The sequence below is a fragment of the Pelodiscus sinensis genome, chromosome 5 (genome assembly GCF_052426305.1).
Source record: "Pelodiscus sinensis isolate ZL-2025 chromosome 5, ASM5242630v1, whole genome shotgun sequence".
Taxonomy (NCBI): domain Eukaryota; kingdom Metazoa; phylum Chordata; order Testudines; family Trionychidae; genus Pelodiscus; species Pelodiscus sinensis.
Genome location: NC_143056.1, coordinates 112062616 through 112079421, shown reverse-complemented (window position 1 = coordinate 112079421; position 16806 = coordinate 112062616). Strand labels below are relative to the sequence as shown.

General features: G+C 38.5%; 1 protein-coding gene across 9 annotated transcripts in view; it reads left to right on the top strand.

Annotated features, from left to right (window-relative positions):
* Nucleotides 1-14425, top strand: part of PLEKHA7 (pleckstrin homology domain containing A7) — a 291638-nt gene extending 277213 nt beyond the window's left edge. For 5 of the 9 annotated variants that reach the window (XM_075928055.2, XM_089778651.1, XM_075928060.2 and 2 more), the window contains 4 exons: nt 4668-4801; nt 6384-6526; nt 11091-11199; nt 12926-14425. In XM_075928055.2, the coding sequence (XP_075784170.2) occupies nt 4668-4801; nt 6384-6526; nt 11091-11188 (375 nt within the window). In that variant the 3' untranslated portion in view covers nt 11189-11199; nt 12926-14425. The other 4 variants (XM_089778656.1, XM_089778652.1, XM_089778654.1 and 1 more) reach the window with 2 other exon arrangements.
* The last annotated feature ends 2381 nt before the right edge of the window (nt 14426-16806 follow it).

Below are 16806 nucleotides of genomic sequence, written 5' to 3'. Positions count from 1 at the left end.
TTGGTATTTTCTAAATTTTAGGTAATTCTTATCCTCTGAAATTCCTGTGTTTCAAGAGTTGACCTAAAAGTTCCAGTTTAATAGAGAGTTTCATAAACAATGAAGAGCTAGTCTTGTGGCACTGTGCTGTAAGTATCTCACTTTCTGAGTTGAGTCATATGACTATTTGGCCTTATTTAAATGTCCATTCTGTGCTGTAGAAAACATTTACAAAAATTTTAGTAGAGAAAAAGCAAATTTTGTAATGCATATACCAATTTCAGAGATGGCTAATTTAAAGTAGGAAGTAGGCAGGCAATAGAAGAACAAGCTAGCTCGTAGAAACTATCCAACTATATCTCATGGTTAATATGAACTGACACAGTGCAACAGAAAAGTGAATGTCTCTTTATAATGGTCAGGAAAGATAAATCTTGTCTTTACTATAGCCTATATGAGAAGTACTGATAAGACTTCCCTGGTCCAGCATCCTTGGGATTTGAGTGGTTCTGAACCATGGAATTTGCCAGACCATGGGATATCAAAGCTCCCCTCCCAGCTGTCCACCCTGCTCCCAGGTGCCAGCCCCAGCCACTGGGCTCTGCTCCTGGTCCTGGCCAGGGTTGTATTCCCCACCACCAGCCCTGGCTGTGGCTGTACTCCTGAACACAGTCAGCCAGGCTCTTTGGTCCGGCAATATCCTTGGTCCTGCCGGACCACTGATGTTGCCAGACCAGAGAGTCCCAGAGTTTAGAGGTTCAACCTGTATAAATCAATTATATCTGTACCGGGTTTTTTCAGCTGCTTTCCTACCTCAAAGCATTTGTCTGACATGCAATACAGCCATCTGGTGGTTCAGAGATCGTATAACACAATGTTTTATGAAAAGGGAAAGGAAAGAATCTGAAAGTATTTGTAGCTGTGTCTGTCCCAGGATATGAAAAAGACAAGATGATGGAGGAAATACATTTTATTGGCTCTTCTGTTGGTAAGAGAGAGAAGCTCCTCTTCAGGTCTGGAAAACTGATTTAATGTCACAATTAAATACAGGGTAAAACAAATTGTTAAATGTCAGTATAGGTGGCCCCCGACTTACGACGCAATCGGTTCCTGGGGAAGGGTCACAAGTCAGAGGCATCGTAACTCGAACCCTCATTGACAATAGGTGCTGTGTGCCGTTCTAAATGCAGGCCGAGGACGTAAATCGGGGGGTTTCGGCCCCTTCCTCACTTAAAAAAATGGTTGTAAGTGCGGGGGGATCGCAAGTCTGGCTGTCATAACATGGGGTTTCCTGTAGCTAACACACATATCAAGGGACAATTCAAGGTGAAATGGCTCATTAATACCACTCTGGGAGGAAAGCAGAGAGGGGAGACAAGCGGTTGTCTTTTGAAAGTATTGAGCAGATTTCCCATGAAGATGAGGACTGATAAGTCAGATATAGAGTGATGGCTTTGTTAAAAGCGTTCATGAATGAGTGATGTGGTGTTTTTGTCTTTTATTCTTTTCTTGTGCGCATTCATTCAAGAGCATACTGATTGTCTGGGGTTGCTAGTGAGGCATTTAGTGTACAAGATTAGTTCAAGTCAGTAAAGATCATTAACAGTGTCTTGAATTGCAGTACATTGCCTGAGGAATCATGAAGTTATTGTACATTGTTATCTTCATACTGGAACCTTTGCTGATCGAGTTTAGTTGATATTGGATCAGTATTTGAATATCAGTACACATGCAGTGAGGAGCACTCCATTCCTGTGGGTTTCAGGAGTCAGGGAAGTGATACCTCGTAGCTCCCTGTTCTTACAAACTTGCTCGGCTTTACCCCGGCCGTTGGAATCACTCGTTCTATCCATTGCCCCTTCTTAAATTGAACAGCATTGGAGATCTACTCCGGTCGATCCTGTAAGGTACAACACAGTACAGCTCCTCTTATGCACGCGTATGGAAATTGACAGAACTTAGGGCATGTCTACACTATAAAATTAAGTTGATCTAACTGACCATGGCATACAGCCACCCCGGTGATTACATTGGCCTTGTGTGTTTGCACTTTGCTCCTTGTGTCCTCACCAGGTGGCTCTTACAGCAATTGAACTGACAGTGAGAGGCATTGTGGAATAACTTGGAAAATCAGCAACAAACAATGTAAGACTGTGTCTACATGACTACGTCGACATTAACTTACACCTCTTTACGAAGGTGGAGTTATTAAGGTGGAGTAGTGGGCAAGTTATATTGGTGGAAACACAATTTTAGTGTAGATTCTTACAGAGTTATGTTAATGTGATCTACCTTGTGTCGACCTAACTCTGGAGCTAGACCAGGATTTAGTGTGAACTAGAATACTAGGACTGGAATACCATCAGAACTGGAGGTTCATCTCTATTGACAGTTTCTTGTTTGATCAAGCTTTTTGAACTGTGAATGATTTTTCCCTTTTATTCGTTATATGCTTATCTGATCGGTTTTGTGCTGGATTCATAATCTGTGTATCTGATACCAAGTCTTTTTTTTTTTAATGTAATATCCATTAGGAGTCTGAGAGGGTAGCTTATTCTTCATGTCCATTAGATTCTTGGCTTTACTGATGAGATTCCTGCAAAGATGCCAGTTGTAATAGAGAATAGGGAATCAGTCCTGCACTCTTAAGCCGCTTTTCTGTCTTCCCCTGTCTTCTGGGGCTGGCTCCTGTTAAGTTAGAGCATCCCAAAACTGCTCTGGCCTGTTAGAGGCTATGCTGGCAAGATTCCTGGAGTGCATTGTTTTCTAGCCCCATTCTCTGGCCTCTGGAGTGCTCCCTGTGCTGCGAGGGATATCATAAGAGGCTAGCACAGAGCCACCAATTTTGGTGTTATGCAAGTTGAAGAATCCCCCATGTCATGAGAGTTGCCACCTGTCCCTTTAGGGCAAATCTGTGGCCACTTTGCATAGTTTTAGTGCCACAAATTTAAGTCAGCAAAAATGAGGAACTGGATTAAAGGTTATTTTAACATGTGACCTCACCAGACCCTTTCCATGTCACCTGCTGCTTCCTAGTCTCAGGCTCTCCCACCCACTTTATGTAAGCTTAGTCACACAGTTTTGTGTCTCTTGCCAACTTACCTGCTGCTCATACTTAATGGATATTTTATTTTTATTCTTTTTTTTTTTTTACACTATACATTGTCTGGCCTGTCTGCCAGAGGGCGCATCTACACAGAACCCTAAACTCAAAATCGCTTATTTTGAAATTTGGCACATATACACAGTGCCAAAGTTTGAAATAATGCACTACTTCAAGACATCCCTTAACCCTCATGAAACATGGGTTACATGGGATGCTGAAATACCATGCCCATTATTTCGAAAAATATTTCGAAATAATGGGCGGCTGGTTAAGACGTAGGGTAGCTATTTCAGGATACTTCCGGTATCCCGAAATAGCCGTGCAGTGTAGACTTACTCTGAGTCAGTCACAAAGTGATCAGATGAACTGATCTGGCTATTACAAAGATGCATTAGCAGCATGAACCTGCTGAACTCAGAACGAAGTTTTGTTAAAAAGTAAGGAAGTCTGATAGAAAAACAGAAGTCTCAGGAGACAGTCCTCTGTGGGGGGGATTGGTTCTAAAGTTATTTGAGTTCTGAGTAATGATTTTGGTACTATGTTATTGTAGTTTGTGTTTGCTTCTAATGTAAACTTACATCAATAGGTAAGGGTGCCCACTCGGGGAAAATCTGGTAATGTCTCATAGGCCACTGCATTGGGTTAGATTTTAACACAGTGACATAAAGGTGAAGGGCTTGGGATGTCTTTACCCAAAATTCTGAATCACACAGTTCTCCATATATGTTTCAAATGGAGATCCAAAGAGGAAGAGTGCCATACTTTTTCAACTTTCCTTTACTCTTACATTATTCATTTGTGTTCTTCATAAGCACTTTATTGTGTTTAATCGGTGTCAGCTTCCAAAGTGCACTTGTAAATTTGCTGCTTGTTTGCTAGTTCAATATCTTATGAATGTGTCTCATCCAGAACTGAATTCTTCAAGAGGAAATCCATCCAAGTTAAAATTGCTAGATATATTGCCAGCTGTTGTTCAACTCCTTAATTAGACGTTTTAATTTGCATTATTATATTTGCACAATATATGTTTTAATCACACAGAGTGTGTGTCTGTTCCCAATTTCCCCATGGCCATTTTTGGGATTCATACGATTTCAAATGATCAAAATAAATAAAAACCACCCAAGCTGTGTTGTTCACAAGGAAAGGAGTGAATGCTCCAGACTCTGTTACACAGAAGTATTCAAACTTGAGGTTATATCTGCTTTGTATCAGAGGGCACCAAAAGGATCTCAGTTTGGCCTCCTCTCTCAACTTTATACAGGAACCTTAAGCCAGAAAGAACCTGTATTAACCCAGAATATTCCCACAATCTCCTCCATCAATCACAGTTCCACACCAGTCATATCCCAAAAGGAGAGAGAAAGAAGAGGGAAAAATGTTTAAAGACATTCGTTCACGTTTAAAAGGAACATTTAGAACCAGGGGAACACATAGGGCTGTGAAGGACCCTTATCACCCTCAAGCCGGAGTGAACATGCAATTCACATGCAGGTTAATATGTTTAGTGGAGAATAGCTATGCCTTTTGTGATTTTGAAATCCAAGTTATCAGAAATTACATTCTCTTCTTTATTCCATAGTTGTCAAAACCTGACAAGGTTACAATTCCAGAACGCTATATTGAGCTGGAACCTGAAGAACCCCTCAGTTCAGAAGAATTAGCAGCAAGACACCGGAAAGCAGAAAAGATAAAGAATATTCTTACCAGATCTAGGTCAGATTCTTTTTATAATACCCTTTTTAAAAATCTCAAACTACTATATACCACAGACTGTTTGAGCCAGTGGGGACTATGAAACCAAGGGACAATGTATTATATAAAGAGGAAGGATTAGTTATAAAATTCCAGATACATCACTGTGTGTGTCACTCTGAAGCCTGAAAATATCTGTACAGGAAGTCTGAAGTAATAGAAACAGCTACAAGTATGGCATAAAAGCTACAAGCTATTTTTGTTCAGAATGTCATCAGGTTGAACCATCACTGGGTTTTATGGTCCAATTTCTAAATTCTCAGCCTCTTTGATTCTACAAATTACACTTGTGCAGTCCTCAGCTACATGTATCTACATCATGCCAAAACCATTGTAATATCAGAGGTAACTCAACCAATCACAACCTCTACTCTCCTGCTAAGTTGCATGCTACAGTTTAATTGGTTGTATTAGGGAGCCCAAATGCCACTTGCACAAATCCCCCAGCATAATCCCTCCCTCCCCAGATACAAATCAGCACAACTAGCTTACACATAACCCTATCACAGCAGCATGTACCCTTCATTCGCCATCCACACAGCATACTCAGCGCAGCACACGCACAAGTTCTAAAATCACATTATCCCTTATTATAGAACACTCCCCTTATTCACCACATATCCATACAGCTGTCCCGGCAGAATGCAGTCCCAGCACAACATAGTCAGCATACAGAATAAACCTGAATGTCACTCTGAAGCCTAGAATGTCCACTGAGTCAGTGTGAAACGGTGAAAACGACTACCAGCATGGTTGAGAGCTCTTTGTGTTTAGAATATCACCAGGTTCAATCATCACTGGGATTTGCAGTCTGTTACTATTCACATGTTAAAAGCTGAAAAGGGCTAAGAATTTATATGCATGTGATTTTATGAATTACAGCCATGTGACAGTCCTAATAATGACTTTCACTTCTTTGTCTGACTGTTAAAAAGCATTAGTGAATCCTGGCAAAATGCCTTTTAGGTAAGTATGATAAACTGAGATAGGGAGAGGTTGTGATTTGCCCATGGACAGAAAGTCCATGTCAGAGCTAAAGTTAGGACAGTTATTTATCCACTGTGCTACACATTTTAGACACGCATTTTCAAAGAACTTGTTGACTACTTAGAGCTGGTACAGACTTGCTCCTATTGGCACAGTTGAAACATTTAGCATAAAGAGTTTATAATCTGTTTGAAAAGTCATCACTTGTAGACCACTGGGTTATGCCTCTTTTTTCTTATCGCTAATAAGTGCCCTTACTAACTTCAAAGAAAAGCCACTAATTTTTCATTATGCTTTCATGTAAACAAACTTGTTTTCAACAAAGTACATTAAGCTATATTTGAGGCTGTGCATAAGATATTTCTGAAGATATAATGGCACCATTTGTGGTATACACTGTAGTCACTGATTGACAGTGTATGAATCTCAATCACTGTTTTGTAAAGCATTTTGTAAAGGTCAATAATATCTGGGATATGAAAGCAAGCTTTGTTCTATGCTGTACCATGGATTTTCTGTGTATAAATGTTAATGTTGTTTTTCACTTTCCCACTAGTATGCACAACCTACAGCCTGCTGTTGCTCAGGACAAATACAACTCAGTTGATTTAGATTCACAACTGCAGGAACAGGAACGCATCATTACCATATCATATGCTTTGGCTTCTGAAGCTTCTCAGCGGAGCAAGGAGGTAGCAGGTAATGCTCAGTTATTTCCAAAATAATGGCAATTACAAATATATTCTTATTCCTACCTATTTTAAGAACCTGGATGGTTGTCTGCTGAACTGCACTGTACACAGAGAAGTTGCCACTATGATACACTTCTATTGACTGTCTTATTTAAAATTAGGAATCAAACAGCAGATAGCAAAGTCTATAGGTACCAGAGAGGCCTGAGGACTGGCTTTGAAAATTTGATCTGGAGTAAAAAGTGGGGGACATATGAGTGATTATGAAGCTCAACGCTAAAAGCTGCTGTTATATTTGGCACTGACACATCTAGTCCACTGTATTAGAGATTTTCATCCCATGTCCCTGGAAACTGTGATATTGCCATTACTGAGTGGTCTAAATTACAATACTTTACCTTTAGAAGTGACAGGAATAGTTTTCTTCACTTATCTAATTAAACTGAGCTGAAACTAAACAAGAAAAATGCCAGGCCAGACAAACATCTTTTTTTAAAAAATGTAAGAGGTTCAGTGACTAGGATAACAGAAAATCACCTGTAATTTTAACTGTAATCACTACAATGACCTTATAAGAAGATATTCCAAATTGTCTCACTGTGTGTTCCTGTCACAAGTTTAGTGATCACAGCAGACCAATCAGGCAAGGCTCCTCTTTGACCGGTGATGACAATGGCTCCTTTATGAAAATGAGAACTGCACTCTTGCTTTCATTACATTTGAAATATTATTTGGAAATTGTCAGAAAAGCTGTGTCAAACAGTGAACCTGTTAATAGTTGTGGTTAAAAATATCTGAATATTATTTGTAATGGCACTGTCCACTTTTCCATTGGAGAATTGGAATAATGGAAATTTGGAAATAATAGAAATTTACTGCATTTAAGATAGATGATTTCAATGTTCATCTAAAGAAATACACATGGGTTAAGGCTGTAGGAACCACTACATATTTCCTCACTCTATCTTACCCTCATCTGAGGAGGAGGAGTGCTTATGTGGAAGGACGGAGACATTGTAAATGCACTAGATCAGTGTTTCTTAAACTGTGTTGTGGAGCAATCGGAGATGTGCCGTGGAGAACAACAGAGTTCAAAATGGCCGCCCTTAAAGCGGCAGGCACACAAACACCTTGTTTTTTCTCAATAACTTCCCCCCCCCCCAACCTTTTTTGTTTGTTTGTTTGTTTGTTCTTTGCTCAACAAAAAAATCCTTGGTGTTCCTCATAAAAAAAAATATTGTTTGATATTCCTCGGTCTTAAAAAGTTTAAGAATCACTGCACTAGATCATAAGATCTCTGGAGACAGGATGTCCGACAGGGACAGGGCCTGAGGCAGAAGGAGAGGGGCTGGAGCTGGCCTCCTCTGCCAGCCCTTCAGCACCTCCTAGAGAAGCTCCTAGCACACCACTCTGTACTGTGGCAGCAATTTAAAGTGCCGGGGGCATGGCCTGCCTCTGCTACTGTTGTAGTGGGGCCATAAGCCCCATGCCCTATTGAATCTCCAGATCCCAGGGCAGTTGCCTCCCCTTCTCCCCTCACATCAGCAGGCCTGTCTGGAGATCAAATATCTAGCCCACAAAAATAGTTGTTACATTTTTATTATCGCAGTTTAACTTTTATATCAAACTGTGATCATCTGTATTCTAACATTACCATGAAAAATAAATTCAGGAAAATAAAATTCCCACAAACGTTAATTGTATATATTCCCTAGAATATCCCAATTACTGCCTGAAAAGCTTATTTCCACTATCAGTTCTCTTTCTTTTACTACGTAAGGGCCCAATATTGTTAGTATAAGGAGAGCCACACAAGTTGATCTCCTGCATCCACATGATGGAGACCAAAATGTTCCTCTTTGACAACTGAGAATGCTCTGGTTTCACCTTCCAGTAACCATTTATCCTAAACTAATGTTAACGATTTAAAAAAAATAGTAAGAGTTAGTGAAAATAGTGACAACCTATGTTTCAGAATTAAAATAATTAAGGTGTTTGAGCCTTCAGGAATTGATGTCTGATTAGACAAGCTCAGCTAAAAAAAGAACACCATCGGATTTTTATTACTTCTTTGCACAGTTGGGTATCTGTTCATGTTTGTTCATTTTCTAGCTTTGAATTTAAGGCTGGGGTTTTCCAAGACACTCAGAGTATGTCTACACTAAAGAGTCTTTTAGGAAAAACGGCCTTTTTTTTTTTAAACCCTTGAGTTATGTCAACACTGCAATTGTGCTCTTTTGAAAGAAAATCAAAAGAACAGAGGGATTTTTCTGACATTGGTAATCCTTATTCTACAAGAAAGAAGCCTTTTTCTGAAAGAGCTCTTTTGCAAAAAGGCGTGTGTGAACAGGAAAGAGGAAAAAGCACAGGTGCCCTGGTGGCCACTCCGTCCATAGTAATCACGGTTTAAATGCAAGAGAGCATCCATTCAGTGTGGCTGCTATCTTTTGAAAAAGCAGATGGCTTTTTCGATGTGCTTTGGCAGTGTAGACGCTCTCTTTCGGAAGTTTTTCCAGAAGATCTCTTCCAGAAAAGCTTCTTCCAAAAGAAGCCTGTAGTCTAGACATAGCCTCAGTGCTGGCTTAATCCTGCTTCATTTTGAGCACTTTTGAAAATCTACCCATAACGGCTAGATCCGGATTGGCAACGTTCGGCAGGTGGGGTAATCTCCTGGCAGGACACGACATTTTGTTTACATTGAAGGTCCAAAGGCACAGCCCCCCCCATAGCTCCCAGTGGCCGCAGTTCACCATTTCCAGCCAATGGTAGCTGCAAGAAGCAGCGTGGGCCACAGGGACATGTTGGTTGCCACTTTCTGCAGCTCCGATTGGCCAGAAACATGGGAGCTGCGGGGGGGGGCAATTGCCACCAGCAAATTACCCTGATGGCCTGTGTGCTGAAGGCTGAGAATCCTGGCCTCTATTTAGTATAAATACTGCCCAAGGATGTTAAAATGAGATTATCTGGCTAATCGTATAGTCAATACAACTTGTATCGACTATACAGTTAGTCGATAAGCACTGCTGGGCAGAGTCGCAGCAGAGGTAGCTCAAGGAACTGGCTCCAGAGCCACTCGCACTGCTGCTCTGCATTTTAAATGTAGCAAAAGCCCAGTGACTCTTACTACATTTAAAATGCAAAGGTGCAGGAATCAGCACAAGCGGGATTACTCGGTCCCAGCTCGCACTGAATCCAGCAGCTCCTGTCCATGGAGGACAGTCCTCTCCACCGCGAACAGGGGCTGCTCAGGCAGCAAGCAGCAAGGGGGGGGATTTTGTAGAGAGCACAGGCGAGCGGAGACTGCTTGAGTCCCTGCACACCCCAGGCTCCCTGTGGCCCTTCTGCTTTTGAAATGTACAAGAGCCCCAGATTCCCTGCTGTGCCTCTGCTTCTCCTGCCCCTGCAGAGACGGTGCTGGGGGGAACCACTGAAAGACGGTTTCCCCCTCCACCAGCTCCTGCTCCTTTCCCCCTTGCTGCCTCTCTCGGATAGAGGCAACAAGAGAGGGGAAGCGACTAGTCGAGTGGCTGTTTGACTATCGGATAAACATTTGCTTATTGGCTAGTCAACTAGTTGCTAGCATCCCTAATACTGCCTTTTATAATTTTACTGTAAAGTTTGTTTCTGAATTTTTTCCAAATTATCCTTTTTTTTGATGGACCAAACATAATCTAGGATGCCATAAAATAATACAGTAATATAAAATATGAGGTGATGTTACCCAAACAAGCCGCAAGCTTCAGCTACAAGGTTTCTCCACTCCTGAAATTGAATCTCTTTCCTACAGATAAATGATGGCATGAAATCTCTGAGATCAAGTATCATCAGAAAGCCACTTCTCAAATAGCTGCTTGAACTGACTGCACCTTTTCCCTCCAAAATTGTAAAAGCGGAGATACAGCATAGAAACCAGCCAAGTCTTTAATATTATGCCAAGAAATTGGGATTTCTTTTTCTCCAGAGTAACACTCTTTCTTTGCATTGTATATAAAAAAACTTATATTTTCGTAATGAACATACATTATACTCAGAGGATGCCCCAAACTGAGGCCTTAAAAAGGCTTTTGATTTCTTATATCATTTACACTACATTAATTTTGCTGTAAAGTGGTGGGAGGTTTTTTTTTCACCTATTTGCTGTACCTCTTCTTGCTTTCTGCCCATTTATGTCAGTGTAACTTCAATCAGATCATGAAACTGGACTAACAGGTCGAGTATCAGTGCTATCCTGGGATTTCAGATTTTGTGTACGGAGTTTGATGGGTGAAAATCAGTGTTCTTTGCCATATTGTTCCAATGAGCTTCGCATTAATATGGGTTTTCCTTATTTTGTTTGTGTTGTGGAAATAAACCATTTCTGCTTTTAATGTGACTGAACAATACAGAAACAGCAGACGGAGATGTAATTTAAATAGGGTTTTCCATGTGACTAAAATAATTTTAACACCCCATTGCATTACTAATCTGATGCAGTGTTTCCTGTTTGTTTAGTTGTTAGACAGTTACGGTGGCTCTGTTGTAATATGTATGTGTAATTATGCTGCCTAATTCCTGTGTGTGATCCCTTCTAGCTCACCAGTTGACCTACCCATCTAAAGCACCCTCACCTTCTGTACCACAGCCACCTAACTCCCCCTTAAGCAATGGATTTCACTACACATTTGTCTAAACACCTTAAAAGTAAGAACTAACTGCTCTTGGCATGTCTAATTCTCATTACATCTTTGGTTTAACTGGGACAAAAACTAACACTTTTTACTACAGTCATGTAAAATATATCAAATTAATGCATGTGTGCAATTTTCAGTGATAAGAAGATTCTGCGCTCAGACAGTAAATATTGCTACTTATGAACTAACACATTTGTTAGAAGGAGCCTTTAAGATAATTGCCAAACATTAAAAATAAGTAAAGGTTATTTTGATCTTCTTAATGAGGCAACTCCCTCTCCTCCGAAATATCAATGCTATTGGCAAAGTTGGGGGCACATATTCAGCAACAATTGCCAGTATTGAAAATGTGCATGTGTTTTCGCCTGCAAAGTGGCATATGCCTCTCTTGGACACCGTATCTGCCAAAATGGAAATATTTTACACAGGCAGTCTTGGGTCTGCATGAAACGTTGTGGGGACAAACACAGGTGCATTTTTGCAGCACTTACAAATAGAGATTAGTTTGAGACAGTCTGACCCTGTATAATTACAGTAGTTTGGTCCCATGCATTCAATGTTTTTCGGTTATGTTGTTATACTAATGGAAAGATGTTTGCCCCTCATTTAGGTTAGTTTTTAGCTGTTAGTGTAGTGGGCTCCATTTTTTAAAAAAACTTTTATTTCACCACCATTAAAAAAGAACATTTTCTGCTCATTTCAATGGTATTTGTATTATTCTTTGTATTGAAAATGGGAAATAGGTACTTACTAATAGTTAAATTTATCATTACCATGTCCCGATTTCACACCCGCTGTGCCTCCAGAATTTACTATTAATTCCTTCTTGTCGTTGTGTTTCCAGATGGGTTAGTTTTCTCTCATATGATTGTATGAAATCAGATGAAATCAGTTTAGTAGTAAGTGTGACTGAACATCCTGTAAAGACTAACTCGGCTACCCCCTTGAAGCATCTGAAAAAGAATTAGTCTCTGGCTACCATGGCTTTGTTTTTGGAGTACTTTTAGGATCAACACTTCTTAGAGTTAAGAAATCTCCATACTTAGAAATGCTCTAGAAAGGCCCAGTAATGTGCATGCATCCATTTAGGTTAGGACTGCCATTCAGAGTGGCTTCCATATTGGACCTTAAGGTCATAAAAGGTGACTATATCACAAATGATCAATTGACCGCTGTAAATTTATTCTGATATCACTGAAAACAGCACGAAAATCTGTTGGAAGAGGACTAATGTCTGCCTAGTCCCCTTTCTTATTTGGAAGGCTGATTCCACCATCCTTGGTCAGACAGAGTGGCACCTAATTCTTCTAGTAATCCCATTTAAAATCAGTCCGGACTATACATGGAGTGAGGGGCTTTTCCATGAGTATCCATATCTGGCATTGAACTTTTGCAAAAATAAAAGCATTGTCCCGAGATACCAACAGTGAACTTGTACTAGGAAACTACTACAAAAACTCACACCCAAAGTTTATATTCTCTTTAAGGGACACAGTTAAGGAAAGAATCTAGTCATTTTAGCCATTACATTAGGGACCCAATGATTCTTCTAGATCAGTGGATATTTTCCAAGAATTTCAGGGCATCAAGCAATTGTTTGTACTGTTTTAATTATCTATAAATTATGCACCCTATCTTACTGAGAGCTGCAGTAGACAACTTTTTTTTAAATGTATATTGGTCGGCATCAGCATACACTACCATATTTAACTGCATTTTGTTTTAATTCATACCAGCCAAAGCAGTAACTGAGCATTGACATAAGAATCAAACCAACAACTGTGTGACACCAGAACATGGAAGAAAGCATGTCTTCATTGCACCAGCTACACAGAAGATACTCATCAGCTGATCACAATTTTTTCAAAATTCAGACAATAATAGAGGGATTTTCTATGAAAAACAAATTATAAATAATTTTAATTTGGTATTGTTTTAGTTCACACTTTTTATATGAATACATGGCACTTTTAATATACTCTGTAAATTACTGAAGTATTTTTAGAAACAATATATTAGATTTTTTTAAGCAAGGGCTGAGTTCATTTTAAAAAGCTGCTTACACAGACTTTACAAAATATTGCTTCACCCTCAAGTTCAAATGCATTGTATAGCCTCTTGACAAAATGTGAATTAAATAATCTTAGAAGCTCATCGTGGCATTTGGATAAATCTAAATCAAGAGAGAAACTTACTGAGATTTTTTAAAAATTGATCACTCTTGTATGCCCTTTAAATAAGAAATAGCAAAGGACTCTTAGCTTGTAATTCTAAATATTAGTAACCATCATGTTTGCACATAAAGAATGAAATTATGGCACTCAGCTACAAACTTCTGTACATTTTTAAATTCCATGTAATTATTTTTCAAATACAGTATCCAGTGTGTTAGCATTGACAATAGCACTGTCCCCATCAGTAACAAGAAGCTAAAAAAATTGTTAAATTAAAATGACTGGGAAGTAAAAGAAATTGTAATTAAAATATGTGATGTAAGCAATAAAATATTAAGAGAATGTGAGATTTTATTAGGATATATAGAGTTTTTTCTCTGTAATTGTTTTAATTAAAAGCAATATGTGATCTATTGCATTATCCTGGAAACAACAGAAATAATGTAAAGTGGCACTTGCTAATTTTGTATGTAAATTTAACTGGTGCTTAATTTTGCCAAAACTTCCCAAGTCTGATGTTTTGCTTGGGTATAGGATAAAGAGTTGGCCAGTTACATATGAAGAAAATGAATTTAAATTGATGTTGCTTCTGTATTTGAAAAAATTATATGTACTCTTTCAGTGTGAGGCATGAAAAAACGCACAATCTTAGTTGAATCCAGTGCTAAGAGAGGAATGATTAACAAATACTTTGCAGTGTTTTGCGAGTTTTAACTTCCGCTTCTTTACTGTATTCAAATAATGGTTTAAAAAGCAAATGAATTGAGCTTAATATTTGTTTAAAATTCTTAAAATAAAAATTCATATTGTATTTTTCTGAAACTCAAAAGCTATTCTTAAGATATATATTTAGAAAATGCAATCTATTTTTAACTAACTCAATACTGCCAGTGTCAAGTTGTAACATTTGCCAAAATAAATTTGTTTTATTTTTGCCTTTATAAAAATGTTTGAAAAGAAATTAAATGAATATTTTGCAAGAAAATGTTAATTTAAATAAAATGTAATAGTTTGGGGGGAAATGGTATATGTACAGATTAAAATATTAACATAAGATTTCTACCGCTTTTGTCTTGTCATCTGTTTTCATAATTTTCAGCATTGTTTTTAAAATCCCATTTAGTTACTACATTTTGCTTTTCCTCATTGTCCCAAAGCCCATTGCTGTCCATGGGAGTTTTTCCATTTACTTCAGTAGGATTGAATCAGGCCTCCTGTGTATCTAGTGCTTAACTTAAGCATGTATTTAAGAGCCTTCCTACCTAAGTCCATTCCTATTCAAGCACTTGAGTACTTGTATTCCTCAGTCGGGATTCTTTATTAGTTTAGCTTATAATTTTCTCAATTTCCAGTTTCTTGACACTTGGGCATAATATTAAATTAATTTTATTCTATAGTGTGTGCAAAAAAACTGCCATTCCACATCTCTAATCTTGCAAACATCAGGCAGTCACTTCTGCATTGCATGGACATATATTAGCCAATAATGCCTGAAAAGCAACTAGAATTTAAGAATTCTGTAATAGCAGGTGAGAGTCAATTTGTACCATGACAGTGCCGTCAAGTTACATGGGTTTGATACAGTCTACTGGTGGAAGACTTTAGTTCTTGACTTTCTTCTTGAACTACTTAATACAATGAAACACAGGGAACAAACAGTAAACAACTTTAAAAAAAAATCTAGATATTTCTGTGGTTCAGTATTAACAATGTGAACGTCAGAGAGTTTAAATGACTGTTTGACCTTCAGATACATGAAGAGGAGAAATCCTTATGAAAGGGTCTGCTTATGAAATCCTTGTCCTGTTTGTGGGGACATGCATGGCCAGAAATGTAAAGGAATTCAGCCATAGTGATTTGTGATGTGTCATGGTTCTGTAAAACAGTACATTGTTTCTCAAAAGCTTTGTTGGTGCAGACGGGAGATGAGTGTGGGCTATCCTGTGTAGAGGGAAACAGCAGTGGGTTCCTGAACAACTTCAACCCCATTGACCAAAAATTCCACTTCTCTTTTGAGGGTGGGTGTTTGCAGGGTAGGAGAAGGGGAAGAGAAGTAGCTAGTTGTCATAGCAGATGCAGAGGAGCTGTGCATATGATCTATAAGTTGTGAGATATGGGTTCATATTTTCCTCCCCTGCAGTGTACATCATTCTCACACAACCTGCTTGAGCTACATAAGAGAGGCAAGGATTTCACCCTTAACACACATACCATTAATGTTTGGAAATAATAAATTGACATTAAAAAATCTTTGTTCTGGGATAACTCAAGCAATTTAGATGTCTATAAATAATCCCATATTACAAAAAAATCACCAAGTTTGACCCTTTTTTCAAAGCCCTTATTTAAATATAGTTATGCTAATGAGTTATCTAGTGACCATTTTGGGTGGAGAGAAGTTATCATGGTTTTCTTTTTTTCAATTTCATTTTGCATTTATTCACCAAAATCTGTATTCATACAGCAACTACCACTGGCATCAAAGCTATAACTTCACAATGGAATCTTTCAAATCAGATAGTGCTCAACTCAGTTTCAGACTCAACATAGCTTTTTACAGTTGGAATAAAGAGTTTTTTTCATTCTGATTAAAAATATTAGAAAAATAGTATCTTTTTTCTTTTGGGGGAACTAATTTGCAATTCATCTATTTTGCTTTTACAGCAAGTAAAAATCCAATGTATATTTTTAATCTGAAGATTCTTATTTTTCTACCTTTAGGCTGCACTGATGACAGATTACAAATTCACTATACCCCCAACCTTGTTATCCTCAGATCTGTCTTTAGTCTACTTTTTTTTAAATTGAATAGGAACATCTTTTGTTTGTTTTTATTTCACGTAAGTCTAGTTTTGCATTTGTGTGGCAGGCTGCTAGGACATTTTGGTGATGACATTGCCATTGCCCACACTACACTAAGTACAAATCTTCTAGGGACTGGACATCCACCACTCCAGTCCTCTGAAGAAGTGGGCTGTGCCCATGAAAGCTCATGATACCATCTACATGTTTTATTAGTCATTAAAGTGCTACCAGATTATTTGTTAGTTTAAGTTTTTCCTGTTACTGACTAACTTGGCTACCCCTCTGAAGCTGGAGAATAATAATGGTGATAAAAACAAAAGCTAATTTAATCCGGGGCAGCCAGAAACACCCACAAGGCGTAAACTATAGTGGAGAGTTATTTTTTTTTCTCCAGTCATAGTCGTTTTTTTTTCTCCAGTCATAGTGGATTTTATTCTATAAACTGTGGTTTATGTGTAGAATATTGTTAAATATGGCTCTGCCACCTGCAAATTCATAAAAATATTACCAAGCTTTTACTGTTTAACAAAATGACAAAGCCTAAGTAAAGTTGATTTAAATAGCTGAAATCTGCTCAAGGATTGTCATTGTGAATCTATACACAGTATAGGCTAATGGCATCTTTTTAGGTATTGCTT